Genomic DNA, 15,400 nt, shown 5'->3' on the forward strand with positions numbered 1-15,400 from the left:
ATCTGGTAGTAACTGGGAATATCGCTTCCTTGACCCGCCAACTAGTCTGGGCGCTCCTCCAACCAGGTGAGTTGTTCCAGTGTCCGAACCGGTAGCTCCTGTTCATAAACTGAAAAAAAAAACAAAAGAAAACATAGTAAATAAACCATTTACACCAAAACATTCGCAAACACACAAATAACACCATGCATTCCCCGGCAACGGCGTCATTTTGACAGGTCCTAAGAGTGCAGTGCAGGTGTACCTGAACTCAATAACGCACATTAGCGCCCCAAATGCACAGAATTTTAACCCTAAACCAATGCATGAAACGAGCCTTATCAAGTACTACTCTAAATTTGGAAGAAATATTGTGGAAAGGTGTCATTAAGAAAATTAAAAAAATGGAAGAATGGGAAGGGATTAATAAAATTATCATTGATGTATTATCGTACAAAACTTTTGGGCACGAAGTGTGTTAAATAATTTCCTTTATTCATACCTCGCACGGATTATAGGATTTGGTACGAATTTCGTCAGCTGCGCAACGCGCTGGGGATATACTAGATCATAGCAAAATTAATCAAAATTTAAGTTATAGATGTTAATATTTGTAATGAATATTATGTTATCTATAATAGTGTCATAAACATAATACAAAACAGATAGAATTTTGCAATAAATGAAATTTCCCCCCAAATAAAACAAAGTACAATATTTGACTAATTTCATTTATTCATACCTCGCAAAGATTAAAGTGTGACACATATATTTCAAGTTATGAAGTAGTAAATTTGAAGAATGTTGTCATGTGCTTTTATATGTAGTAGTACTATAAGTCGATAGTTTACTTTACAACTATTCTGAAGTAATTTCAAAGAATTGATATTGTATTAATATTGTACATACAACATCATATTTATTCTTAAATATACAAAAATAGTAACTAATTCAAGAAAGTAATATCATAATAGTGCAAATAAGGTAAGATGTATAATAATAATAATATCTGCTAAAGTAAATAAAAAAATAATAGTGTATGATAGTAATAAATAGAAAAACATTAATATACTTCATTGTGTTGTTCTACGAAAAATTAAATTCATGTTTTTTTACAATGGATGCACCGCAGTTGTTATTATTATCGATTTGGATATTTGATTGTCCAAATTATTTATAAGATAGTATGTATTCATAAATTTATAAGAATATTTGTATTCATAAATTATAGGTATACACAGATATTTCAAATTTTATTCCATATTTTATACTCCCTCCGTCCCACTTTAGGAGTCCCGGTTGAGTTCAGCACGAGTTTTAAGAAATACAAAGAAAAGTTGGTGAAAAAAGATAGTGGAATGTGAGTCCTACTTTTATATATTAGTTATAATAAAATGTGAGTATGAAAAAGTAAGTGGAATGTGAGGCCTATCACCAATTATGGAATATTCCAACCGGGACTCCTAAAATAGGACACCCAAAAATAGTAAACCGGGACTCCTAAAGTGGGACGGAGGGAGTATATATGTATTCTCCATTGACAATTCAGTAATAAATTATAATTGTAATTAAATGAATACGTAATAAATTATTCATATCTCACACGAGTTAGTATATGATTTACTACGAATTTTGTCTTGTCTGTTGCGCAACGAGCGGGGATATACTAGTTATAATGAAGCCTTAAATACTCAATTCCCCTCTGTCGCGGTTTTATGGGCTGCTACGAATTTTCGCGCAAACCAAAAATTTAGCCCAAACCCTTTCAATATGATCTCAGCCCGCTAATATTCAAATTTCTAAATCGCGAATCACCACCGCTACTCTCTCTCTCTCTCTCTCCCCGATCGGCGGCACAAGATGGCACCGGCGAAGGCGGCAGCGCGTACAGTTTCACAGAAAGCCTTCGACGAAATGGTGGAGGAAAACATAGAAGATCTCGGCATGGATCCAGCTGAAGCTCTCAACGACGCTATCCAGACACTCACTCTTCAAGGCGTCGATCTATCCGGTTTGTAACTCCGACCACACTCAGATTTCTTCACTAGCTGCGGGGACTACATTTCTCACTCATTTTTGTTTTTAATTTTGTCAAGGAATTGTGACCTCCGTACCAGGAGAAAGTAATCCAGTTATCGAGTGTTTGGGGAAATTGAGAGAGGAAAAGCCATTGCCGGAAGCTGTTGAATTATTGGATGAGTTGAGAGTTTTGTGCGGAGATAAAGAATCGGGAAACGCGGCAATTGCGGCCAAAAATGGAGCGGTGGAGTTGATTATTTGTGTTTGTGCAAAGTTCCGAGACGAGTATCGCCAGGGTTTGGCTTCAGGATTAAAGGCATTGGCTTCCGTTATTCACGGTATAGACTTCTTTGCCATAATGTTTGATCTAAAGGAACTGAACTATAAAAAAAATTAAGAGTTCTATGCACTTTTATGAGCTTAATCTTGTAGATCCAACTGATCCACAAGCATTATTGATAGCAGACATTTGCCTCTCGGAATTCACTTAAGTTGGACTTAAATATACACTGATAATATGTTTAGGTATTACTCCTTGGCCTAAGCTCCATAAGATCAACACTAGGGTAGCCCAATATAAATGGACGTAATAGCATAATGTGGATTGAGTTATGAAAGGAAAGGTTACACTATAGTTTAGGTAGTTTTTAATATGCGGTTCCATACTCCAATTGGAAATAGTTCAAAAGTTTGAGTATCATTATGTTATGCAACAAATCTTTTTTAACTTGACACACTTAGGGGCTATTCGGTTTGCAAGATTATATCTCGGGATCAAATATGTATTGTGTTTGGTTCATGAGATTGAATCTCACAACTTAATTCTAGACGGATAATCATGTGATAATTAGTCATAGCCACCCATCCAACTAATTAATCTCACAACTTAATCATAGATGAATTATCCCATGATACTTAGTCATGGCAATGGAACGACACCTTAATCTATTGTTTTTTGGACTGAACAAGATATTTCTACAGACTAGTTTCCTGATCCATACCAGCAATATGATATGTTGTGGACAATACTGAAAAAAATTGGTTTACTTTAATGGATAGGAAATACCTTATCTGTGCTGTTTTTTGTGCAGATCTCCAAACTACTGAAATATTTAAGGAGAATGGAGGCCCAAAGATAGTTGTAGGTATTCTGAGCAATGAAAGAGAAGATGTTAAGATCTTAGATAGCTGTTTCTCAGTTGTCGCTGCAGCTGCAACTGGAAACGAAGTTCTCAAAGAATCGTTCATGGACATGAAAATAGATGAAATAATATTCCAGATTCTAAAAGAAAACAATGGAGAGAGCATTCCGAGCATATATAATGCTATACATGTCATCTTATCATCTGATGACAATCGCGTTCTAGCTTCACAAGTAAGTCGTCTTTTGGTGGAAGTTTACTTGCTAGTGACTGATTCTGTATTTTATGGTTTTGCTTACCATCCTGGTATTCTGTACATTCATTTCAGGTTTTTGGTTATGCTCGAAAGTTCTCAAAGTTGGGAATTGCAGAAGTTCTTGTAGATTCACTTCGTGAAGGCCTTAGCTCCCCCTGTCTAATATCAGCTAGCATAGCTCTGAAAGCTGTAGCTGTGAATGTAAGAGTGTACCTAATTCTTTTTTTCTTTTCATTAACGCTGCATCCTGTGGTATGTAACTCATGTTTAATAATGTCAAAACGGCTGAACGTTAACATGTTGTGGCCATCCTTGTTCTGAGGTACCACTAGAATGAATTCCAAATACATTACATGAATAAATGTAGTTCCCTTTTCAAGCAGTTGACCTCCTTATTTAAAAACTCAAATACTCAATTCTTACTGCCCCCCCTCCCTCGACTCAAAAAACGAAGAAAAAATTGTTAATTTCAAAATTTAGCTAATTAAACTTAACACCCTTTAGATTGTACCAAGAATGTGGCTTCTGGTTTTAAGAAGCAGAAAGATAGGTTACTTCATGTTGAATTTTTATGCGTATCTTATTCACTCTTACTCATCTAATATTGCAGGATGAGATTTGCAAGTCCGTTTCTCATGTTGGGGGTATAGATGTGATTCTAAGGTGCCTTGATGATAGTGGTATGCAGGGAAACAGTGCTGCAGCAAAAGCTCTGTGCTCTTTGTTGTCTAAGGTGCAAAAATTTCACCATACATGACTATATGAGTAGTGATCAATGCCAGGGGCATTAGATATTGCTGTTGGGCTGGCATAATGTCCTATATACAACTGGAAATATATTAAGAAATCTAAATAGAAAACCTTGTAGAATTGTTTATGAATAGTTTTAAACACGATATAGTACAAATGCAAGGTACTCTCTACATCCTTTTAACTCTATATTAACTGAAGAGGGTTATGTTTCCGATACTTGGTATAAACATGCGACTATGCCAGTGTCTGAACTTTTTTTGTACTTGTATTGCCAGTTTGCCACCCTTGTTGATTCTAATTGTTTATCTGCATTTTGCATCACTGCACATCATGCATCAGTCTAAGATTACATTTTAGTAGGATACCTTTAGCAACCATCAATCGTATTTGATAGTCTAGCGTTTTCTGATGGTGCTAATTCTCCGTGCTTATAGTGCTGCAAATGTTACCTCCTGTTCTGTTCTCAAAGGTAGTGTTAGGCATCTTTTTTATGTACAGCATATCCCGATGCCATTCCTATTTGATTGCCATTTTAGGATTTTCTATAATATTTTTCTAATAGATATTATCTCTCTCCGGCACCAGAATTATTTCTCACCACCTTTGCCTAAATTCGTTTCATGTCTTTGTCCATCTTCAGTTTGATAGATCCTCTATAGTTTTGTGCTGGTATGGAACTTTGAAGAATGTCTAATATTATGTGTTTGATTAGCTTGCAGGAAGTGATGTAAATAAGAACCTTATTGTGGAAAAAGGTGGCGCAGATAAGCTTGTTAATCTTTCAGCGAGATTCTCAGATGATCCTTTGGTGCTGCAAGAAGTAAGTATACAACTTGCAGCCATTGAAAAAAATGCTTGAACCCAATATATCTGCAGTATGCATTATACAATATGTATATCATATATTGTATAGCATGCATTATACATACAGTAGAGTAGTAGATAATGGAAAGATATTATATTTGGTGGAATGGACTCCATTTGGGTGTAATAGAGGGAGATTCATTTATACCTTCATTTATAGATGGACTCCCTACTTCAAAGTTCATTTGGTGGAATGGACTCCCTACTTTAAAGTTCAACCCCATGGTCCCCCCTCCCCATCAAAAATATAAGAAAAGAAGGTAGAAGGATAAAATTTAAAAAATGACGAGCATGGAAATGAAGTGCGAACAACCAGACGTTATTTTCAGTTTCTTATGCTTATGCATGCATCAATTCTCTGTGTTTTTTGTTCACTTAATATCTGTTTATGCTTAATTTAGAACTCAACAAGCACCTAATGCATCAGATTGTGTTTCCTGGACGAACAGGTCATGTCAATTATAACTACTCTATGTTTGAGGTCCCCAGAGAATGCAGCTCGTGCAATTGAATCTGGAGCTGGGGACCTTGCTATTCAAACTATGAAAAAGTTTCCTCAGTCGGATCAGCTGCAGAGGAGTTCTTGTTTTATGATCAGGAACCTTGTCGTTCGAAATGCAGAAAACAGGTAAATAGTTTTTCGACTCTGATATTCCTACTGTGATGATTACCATTGAATTTCTCAGATGCTGGCACTATGATGTGCAGAAAAATTCTGCTTAATAATGGCATTGAGCAACTAATCCGGAAGGCGAAGCAAACCCACAAGAACTGCAAAGCTGCTGCCACCGATGCTTTGAGGGATTTAGGTTTGGACAATTACAACTCGTGAGCTTTTTCACTGTTATTCCATTATCATATTCAATATTGCTTTGTTTCAGCCAATGTCCAAGAATTTCACCTGTTGTAATTTCATGTCATGATCTCATCACATCTGTTTTAGTATATTGCAGATAGATATTTTGTATATGTTGGTATCGTGGTTCTTATTTTTTAAGTAAAAAACTTTATAATATTGTTTTTGTTAGAAAATTCTTTTATTAGCATCTCTACCTTGATCTCATCACATCTGTTTTAGTATATTCCAATATGCTTTTCCTTTCTTGAGGAAATAGTCTGTTGATGTTGATAACGCCCCTTTTTCTCACTTCAAGTAACATATTTTTCTTTTTGAGATCTTATTCTGAATGGCACATTTTTAAAATAGATATATCAATTTCTTTAATTTATTTTCTCTTTTCTTATTCTTTCTTTATTTAACTCATAAATAATAGTACTATATAAAATTTATGCTAGATAAAAATTTACGGTAAAAGTTAATAAAGGGATACGGGATACCCCATTGGTAATGGTTACACATACAAGAGAGAGCTACGTGGTGGCTATCTTAATATTGTTCTTACAAAGTCGACTTCCAATAGTAGAAAGCGATGCATGAAACGCATATGTTCATGCGTCAAATGACTTGCAATTAGTTGGTACAATTGCATTTAGTTCATTCACTATAGTTCTATTGTTTTTAAATAGTATTCCCTATGTTTTATAGTAATAGTGACGTTTTTTTTCGACACCCGACTTAAGAAAATTTATGTTTAGTGAGTTAGATAAATAAATAATAAAGTAGAAAATGAAAAAAAGTTAGAGAGATGGTGAGAGAATAAAGTAAAAGAGAGTAAACTAAGTGAGAAGAAATGTGTATTTTTACTAAAAAGAAAAATGAATTCACTATTATGGAACGTACCAAAATGGCAAAAGTGAACAATCAGTAGGAGATGGATGGAGTAGTTATTATGATAAAGCATTTTTTTTTGCATTTTCTTTTTCTATATCTATGTTATTTTTTTCTTAGCTTGAGTTACATGAAGTATTTTATTTTTATTTTAATGGACTACTAGTTAAAAAGACTGCGTTCTCTTGGGACAACTTCCAGCAATCGCTGGTCGTGTTCTGAGGCAAATCGTTGTTTCTTCGATGGTCGATGGACTCCAGCAGCCGTTGGCTGAGGCCCAGCGGACCGCTAGCTAACTCTTTTCCTCCAGACTTGATTCCAACTTTTTGATATCTTTTGAGGCTCTATTTTGCACATTTCTCACAAAACGTCAATATACCAAAATATATTAAATATGCAATAAACATACATGTAATGCAATTTTTGTTGGCAATTGAAACTAAAAATACAACATATAACTGTCCCACATCGTGTCAAGCGAAAACTGAAACTAGTATATAAGTCTCATGGATGCAGATGATGCCACAGGGCGGCGGGCAGGGGGTACCGGGGATGCAACCCGGTATGCAGATGATGCCCGGTTGGGGAGCCGGGATGCAGATGATGCCGCAGATGATGCAGGGTGGCAGGCGGGGGGTGCAGCCCGTGATGCAGGGGACACCGGGGGAGGGGGGCAATGTCTATCGCCCCAGTCTTGATTTATTGACTACATCTTCCCACACATCGACCCTAGTGGAGACTCAATCCACTGGAGATGAGACTTTCTCCTTAGAGGAGTTGTTGGAACGAGTCGATCGATACGATGACACTCCCAAGGATACATGGGGAGTCGGTCAAGGGCGGGGGCGGGGCGCACCGAAGAAGAAGAAGGGCAAAAAGGTGGTCGTCGCAGCCGACTGATGACGACAGCCCGACACGGAGGAAGTGGACGGATGATGAGAACGTCGCGCTATCCAAGGCTTGGGTGTCTTTTTGCGATGATCCCCACGTTTCGAACAATCAGAGGATCATCAACATGTGGGCTAAAATTGAAGGAGCCTACAAGAGGAATTGCCCGCAGAGGAAGACATACAACGGGGAGGAGTGTCGGAAGGGGTGGGAGCGAATCAGGGCTGCGGTCTCCCAATTTGTTGACTTGTACACCAACGCTCTCCGCATGAAGACCAGTGGCCAAACTGACGAGTACTGCAGGAGGATAGCGGAGAAAGCCTTTCCCGTATCGTGGCTGTATAAGGAATTCACCTACTAGAACTGCTATCTGGTGCTGATGGATTCCGAGAAGTTTCGGGCGGGTGTCGATGCTGGCTGGCCAAAGAAGCAGCGGCTGAACTATGCCGGTGATTACAGCGGCAGTAGCGGCGGTTCCCACGACCTCCCTGAGGATGTTCAGGAGTTCTCGTCCCCTCCATTGTTTACTCACCGCACTCGCCCGGTTGGTCAAAGGCGGGCGCAACGGGCAACGAGGGGAGTCGCCCAGGGGTCCCAAGAGGTCCAGTCGGCATCCCCCCTGCTGGCAAGTCGCCAACCGAGCTCGCCTTCTGCGCGCGTAAAAAAACGCGTAAACAAATGCACAAGATCTTAGCTGAATGGAGGGAGGCAACTGACCCGTGGAGAAGAGGTTTCTTCACTCAATGCTCGAGAGTATGCGGGTCGATTTGGATGCCGCCGCGGCACAGTTGGGAGGATCAGACGCGGGCTCAGATGCCGCAGATTTGGGGTCCCGGGTGGCGGCGAGGACGGCGGCGGCGACGACGAGAGTAGAGTGGGGTGGGGGCTCGTGTGTGGAAGTCCGGTTTTTTTTATATTATGTAATTTTTTTTAGTTAATGTACTTTTTTTTATTTAAATAAAATTAATGAATTTTCCCGTATTTGTGTCATAAATTTAATTCCGTATTTTGTGTTTTAATTCCGTAAAGTTTTAGTTGTTTTTTTTTAATTTTGTTTGATGTGGCTAGCCTATGGCTAGCCTATTGCTTGTCCTGATGATGTGGCGGGAGATATTTTAGTGCTGACGATGTAGCAGGAGGAGTTTGTGGCTAGCCTATGACTGGCCTATTGCCATTGTGGATACTCTTACCATTACATCAAATCTATTATCCGCAATGAATAAATTCATTGCAATTCCTTCCCATTATTTGTTATTGTCGTTTGAATCCTAAATCTAATTAACAACTGTTCTTAAGTTTTACGGATGATGTAGTCGTTGCCCACCATGAGAGCACTTATTTTTTTCCCACCACGTGGGCGGCGACCACATCATTCGTAAAACCCAAGAAAAGTTGTTAGTTAGATTTAGGATTTAAACGACAATAGTAAATAATGGGAATGAATTTATTCATTGCGGGTAACATATTTGATGTAGTTGTAATGGACATGGAAATGTCCATTATGATTAGACCAAAGGTAATAAATAATGTATAATGTCTTTATTTTTCAAATTTTATTTTATTTTAGTATCACTAAAATAAAATAAAAATTAACAATTTATTGGGGTGGACTGCATGATCGTCGAGGTAACTTCCCGTTGAGACGGACCAAAGAATGCGGAGTTTGAGGCCGCCGGATTGAACTGTTGTTGGAGAAGCCGTTGAACACTCGCATCGTCAAGACTAGAGGTCACCACGGTCCATGGTTCAAGAACCGCCGGTTCCCGGTTCGGAACCGCCGGTTCAGGTTCGGAAAAATGTAGAACCTGAACCGGCCCGCCTACGTTCCGGCGGTTCCGGTCCTTGAACCGGTTCGGACACGGTTCAACGCCGGTTCAAGACCGGCGGTTTCCAGACGGTTCCGGGCCGGTTCCGATTTGGACCGCCGGTTCAAGTTTGTTTTTTTTTTTTTAATTTTATTTTAAAAATTTATTCATTTATAGTACTTATTACAAATTACACCTTGTAGTTGTAGTCTTTTACTATCGAATAAATAAATAAAACGAGAATGACAATTGACAAATAGAGTAGAAGTCGACATTGGAGTTGAACAATTGGAATTTTATTGATACAAATATACAAATTTGAACGATATGTCGATATTACAAATACAAATGTTGAAAATTGAAATTACAAAAGAGTCAAAAGACTTAATACATAACATAATACATGCTTGTTAGCTTGTACTCCCTCCGTCCCACTTTAGGAGTTCCGGTTGAGTTCGGCACGGGTATTAAGAAATATAAAGGAAAGTTGGTGAAAAAATATAGTGGAATGTGGGTCCTACCTTTTTATATTAGCTTTATAATAAAATGTGAGTGGAAAAAGGTTAGTGGAATGTGTGGCCTATTACCAATTATGGAATATTCCAACCGGGACTCCTAAAGTGGGACATCCAAAAGTAGTAAACCGGGACTCCTAAAGTGGGACGGAGGGAGTATAACAATTTAAATAAAAAAAACTTGAAGTAAAAAATAATAAATTATAAATGTAAATAGATAGTATATATATATATATACTCTTAGTCGGCGAATGAGATGTTTCTAGATAACTAAATTGAGGATACCTTTAGCAATTCAACCTTAATTGTTGAGTTTAATTTAACAATCAACAATCATAGTAGAATTGTCAAAGTCTCCCGGATTTAGTCTTATAGAGAAGTCTTCTTCACCGATTAGAGTATATACAAATACAATTAATATAATTGTATTTGTATATTTTAAAGTTGAAACAATTGAAAAAAAAAGCCTGTCGGAACCGGCAAACCGCCGGTTTCCGACGAACCGCCGGTTACGGTTCTTCATTTCTTGAGAACCTGAACCGGCCCGTCGGAACCGCCGAACCTTATCCGGTTCCGAACCGTCACCGCGGTTCCGGTTCACGGTTCCGAACCGCCGGTGACGGTTCCGGGCCGGTTCGGTTTGGTGACCTCTAGTCAAGACAATCCTCGACGAGTTGACCAATTGAAAAGTTGTAACACCCGTCTTTTTAGTACCTTTTTCGATTAGTTTTGTTTTGAGAACGAGCGAGTGATAGACCTTGATTAAAATACCGTCTTCGTTTTGATTAGTTGCGAATGAAATTTTCGAATGCTTGTTTGGTTGTTGATTAATTGTGTGGTGAAAACAGTTGACGAGTTTATTGTGAGAATCGTCGATGGAAAAGTTGGGCGTTCGTCTAAGTATTTGGAATAACACCAAAGTACTAAAATAATAAAACACCACAATTAAATCTAAGCACTAAATTTCATATATTTTTGGGCCTATCACTTTTGTCTATTATTATTATTATTATTCTCTCCTATGCTATTTATCCTAATTCAATTGGGATACTTTTAATATAGCCATTTATTCAAAATCCCTATTTATTTCCTGCAGTCAAATACTCAGTCAAAAATATTTCCTTCTTCTAATCCTATTCTACACGTTTTCCTCTTCACAAAAAACCCCCACTCCCTAAAACCTCTCCAACCACTAAATCCATGAAAATCTCTATCAGTTTTGCTTATAAAATACACATTCACGATCCTTTTCAAAAATGTGCTGCAATTCTTTCTCGTCTCCCACGTGAAGGTAAATTCTCCTCAATCTCTTGAATAATAAACCTTTGCATAATCATATTAATCTTGTAGTCAATTCCGTCGTATTGCAGTTCTGAAACGAGAGAGCTGTGATTTCATTCCCTCCCGTTGCTAACAAGTTTTTCTTCTTCCCAAAGGTATACCATTTATTCTCTAAATCCTCTGCATAATCACGTTAGATCACGGATCGCAGCCAGAGCATATTGTTTGAATATTTCTGCAACTTTTTGATTGACACTCTCCTCCCAAAGCTTCGATCTTTAATAAGTTAGAAACTGTCTTTTGCTTATCTTCGATCCAATTCTTGGAAATACTTTTGCCTGCCCAAAAATGTTTGAATCGAGCAATTAAAATTTTTGAAATAAAAAGTTTGGATTGGGAAAAGGGGAGAGGAAAACTTACCGTTGGGAGTAGCGGTGCCGCGACGGAGGAGCTGACCGCCGGGATCGGTGGCGGACAGTGGCGGTGACGGATAGGCCGTGACTGCAGCAGCGACGAAGGCTGCTGCGGCATCATTTTTTTTTTTGGAACGAGAGTTTGAGGGAGAGCCTGTTGTTGAGTGTTTGGTTGTCTTCTGAATTAAACAGTAGGGAAAGAAAGAGTTTTGTTGTTTGAAACTTTGAAGAAGACGTTTTGGACTGGGAGTATTTATATAGTACTTTTTCTTTGGTTTATTATTTTCTGGTCAGTCCGCTTTGGATTAGGGAGTATATGGGATTAAATTCTTGTATATAATAAGTTTTCTTTTGTACTTTTGTGATAGAGAGTTTGTCGTGAGTAGGTGGCAGGGAGTAGTAGACGTGTAGTATTTGAGGGAGTAATATAGTATATTTGATTATTAAATTTTTCTTCTTGAATAGTTGTTTAACAGGGGGACGTGTGGCAAGGGAGTATTTATACTAAATCCATTTAATATTTCCCCTTCCATTGTGAAAAGTTGTAGAGTTGAATATATACTTAAAATAGATAAGCATAAGTGTTGGGAAGTGAGCTTACGTGCTGATGGATGGGAGTATAGTTTTAATATTAAGCTACGCAGTTTCTTTTTCATTCTTAAATTTTGTTAAGTGGGTTGGTATAATTTATTGATTAATTGAGTTTATTTGTAGGGAAATGCTATGTGGCCATAATGTGGCTGATAATAAAATGGCATTTTAGTAAATATAAAGACTATGAATTGAAATCATTTAATTACTTTATTTAATGCTCAAACAATATTTTCACTATTACCCTTTTATTTAACTGCAGTAGTAAATTTCAAATTCTACAATCTGTTATTTATATTTCTTTTGTTTTCAACTCAGTTTTTTTTTTGATTAATATAGTTTTATATTGATTGAATTTATTTATAACAATAAATATTTGTTATTAATCATTGAAATATATATTAAAATAGCTTCGAAATCAATATATTTATTTGTATACTAGTGATATGTATATACTAACTACTAGTATTACATACGCATATATTAGTACTATTTAATATTTTGTGAATTGTTTAAACACTCCATTATTTGAATAAATCTGTGATTAATATAAATTCTCCATAAAAGATAAGATCAACTAAAATTTCTTATTACATAATGTACATGATAATTAGTGTATTAGATGTAATAATAGTAGTATTATTACTGTTGATTAAACTATTTGAATAAAACTATCGTTGATTTAAAGTACTTCCTCAGTCCCCCCAAAAAAAAACATTTCTTTTTAATTCGTCGTCTCTTAAAAATAAAAACTCTCTCTTTGAGGAAATTTCATATCATGATATTATATAACTTAATAAAAATATTACATACTACTCAAATTGATATCCTAATTAACATGAGTGATAGTAAATTAAATTATCGATAATTAGTTTGACTTATAAATATAAAATGGTGATATTCACAAACTATAATAATTCATACACTACAAAAGATCATTTTATTAAGAACATAAATTAACGTCTTTAGTTTAGTTGTATTAAAAATATCTTTAACAATATTTTTGTTGTAAAAATTGAATTAATCTCTTAGTAATAAATAACCTATAAATTATAATCATCGAAACATGTAATTAAATTAGTGATCAAAATTGAAACTAAATATGATTAATCTACTTATCTTGGTATAAGTGTGTGATCGTTCCAATTAGTAATTGAGTTAATATATGGTTAAACTGGACTAGTATATATGACGTTGTATTATGAATTTATGATATACAAATAATAATAATAATTATGGTTTTATATTGATCTTAGATTCAACGGGAGATTTAATTTAATTTATTTAATTGGATGATTATGTTTCAATTCAACATTTTAATTGATAATATTAAGATGTGACGTCATAACAATTGAGGGTTTATACTGATTAAGATATAATTGAACGATATTAATTTCAAATAATAATGTATACTACTCATTTTTTATTAAATTGAATTGTTGAATATATTAAACTGATTATAAACTATATATGAGTCTTTGTCATAACTTAGCTTTATAAATTATCTAGGATTTTTAATTTATTTAATGGATTTCAATTAAGTAATTTCTATTTTTCAAATTTATGTTTCCAGGATAAGATATTTTCTATGTATACTTTTAGTCTTGAAACATTGTCCCCTCTAAAAAATGAATTACCTTTTTTATAAATGCATTGTATACTAATATAATATTTACATATATTTTGTTATAATTATGTAAATACTAATTATTAATAGTTGACTTATTTTATGGAGTATAAAGGAGAACAAAAATAATTAGTAACAATTGAATTCTAATATCATTAGATATTTATATTATTACTTTAAAATTAATTTTACTCAAAATTTAAATAACAATACTAAAATAATAAAAAAATATAAAAAGTGATACGAAATCAACTTAAAAGAATTGAAAAGAGGGTTAAATTTCTCTTTGTTATGTATTGGAGTGTTAATGTTAAAGGATAATATAGTCCAAAATAAATTGCTTCTTTCTAGATGAAATAAATTAAAGTGAATCAGCAATAAATGTACAATTTTTTATTAATATTTTAAGTTTATGGCTGGCCATAATGTGGCTATTTAGCACTACTCTTATTTGTATTTGAAATTAAAGTAGAGTTGAGAGAGAGACGTGGGCTGCTGGGAGCATGCTTGTTAGCTACTGCCTATTGCTTTATTTTTATGTTTGTTGAATTTTGCCAACCAGTTTATTTTGGGCAGAACTAGTATATTCAATAATTGAAATTTATGATGTTTGGAATTTAATCACTTGGACTATTTTTTTTAGTAAAAACCGAGAGGTCAAGTATGTTGGCCATTATTGGGTTTTGTGCTTGATTGATGAGTTTGTTGTGTTATTTGTGAACGAGGGATAAATTTTTCACGCACACCTAGGCACACCTAGGAGTATGCATTGTCTTTAAATTAAATTATTTAGCAAAGCCTGATTTTTGCATATCATGTTATTTCGAAAAGGGTGAAATTTTGCACGTTGTTGAGGTTGGGACAGGAAGTTTGTGGAGGAGCTAAGCTTTTGAGGTGGGCTTTCCTTTTAAATAAGGATTATGTCCTAAATACTATTTTTATGTGAAAGGAGGTGAAAATTGTTTGTCTTGCCATGTTTTGTGTTTGAATGAACCTATCTGAAGTGGCTATGCCATGTATGTTTAATCGAATTCGGGTCCCAGTAGGGCCGCAAACCCTGCTCGGACTAGTGTACACCCAGTAGATCGTGCGCTATCTCTTTGAAGTTGGCCGATCTAGTGACTTGGTTCGTGGCCACATTCCTTGTCATGTATGTTCAGATATGGTGATGGTGATGGTGATGGAAAAATGGTTGCAACCGAAATTTATGTAAAGATGATTTTAGTGACTTGGGTTCTTTTCAATTAAAACCCCCAAGATCACTCGTTATGGCTTGACAAACTGATTTGGCATGTGTCCACTGAGTGCATCAAGTACTCAGCCCTGCATATTTGTTTTTCTTAATGTGCAGATTGAGCGACGACGGGCGTGGAGGATGTTGAGCAGAATTCATGGATTATTTGTGTTTGGCTTAATATTGTTGGATATGTCGTGTCTTCATACTCGACATTTTCCGTGTCTTGAACGCTTCCGCTAGGTGTCTTTTCTTTAAAATTGTTTTAGTATTGAGAACCTAACTCTTTTCAAAATTGTCTACT

The 15,400-nt window shown here is 35.8% G+C and overlaps 1 protein-coding gene and 1 long non-coding RNA gene across 2 annotated transcripts; both read left to right on the forward strand.

The window, feature by feature from the left end:
- Positions 1-1,767: 1,767 nt before the first annotated feature.
- LOC125217591 (ARM repeat superfamily protein) lies at positions 1,768-6,045 on the forward strand. The gene is made up of 8 exons (XM_089067799.1): positions 1,768-1,990; positions 2,076-2,336; positions 3,090-3,373; positions 3,469-3,597; positions 4,007-4,129; positions 4,862-4,969; positions 5,463-5,641; positions 5,722-6,045. Exons 1-8 carry the CDS (start codon positions 1,840-1,842, stop codon positions 5,843-5,845), a joined length of 1,359 nt encoding a protein of 452 aa, XP_088923925.1. The 5' UTR covers positions 1,768-1,839; the 3' UTR covers positions 5,846-6,045.
- Positions 6,046-14,696: 8,651 nt separating this feature from the next.
- LOC148933920 (uncharacterized) lies at positions 14,697-15,379 on the forward strand. Its single transcript, XR_016135953.1, has 2 exons — positions 14,697-14,756; positions 15,214-15,379. It is a non-coding gene; the product is annotated as an uncharacterized LOC148933920 (long non-coding RNA).
- Positions 15,380-15,400: the final 21 nt, after the last annotated feature.

This window comes from Salvia hispanica, chromosome 1 (assembly GCF_029641045.1).
Source record: "Salvia hispanica isolate PSC_SH4W2 chromosome 1, Shi_PSC_v1, whole genome shotgun sequence".
NCBI classification, from domain to species: domain Eukaryota; kingdom Viridiplantae; phylum Streptophyta; class Magnoliopsida; order Lamiales; family Lamiaceae; genus Salvia; species Salvia hispanica.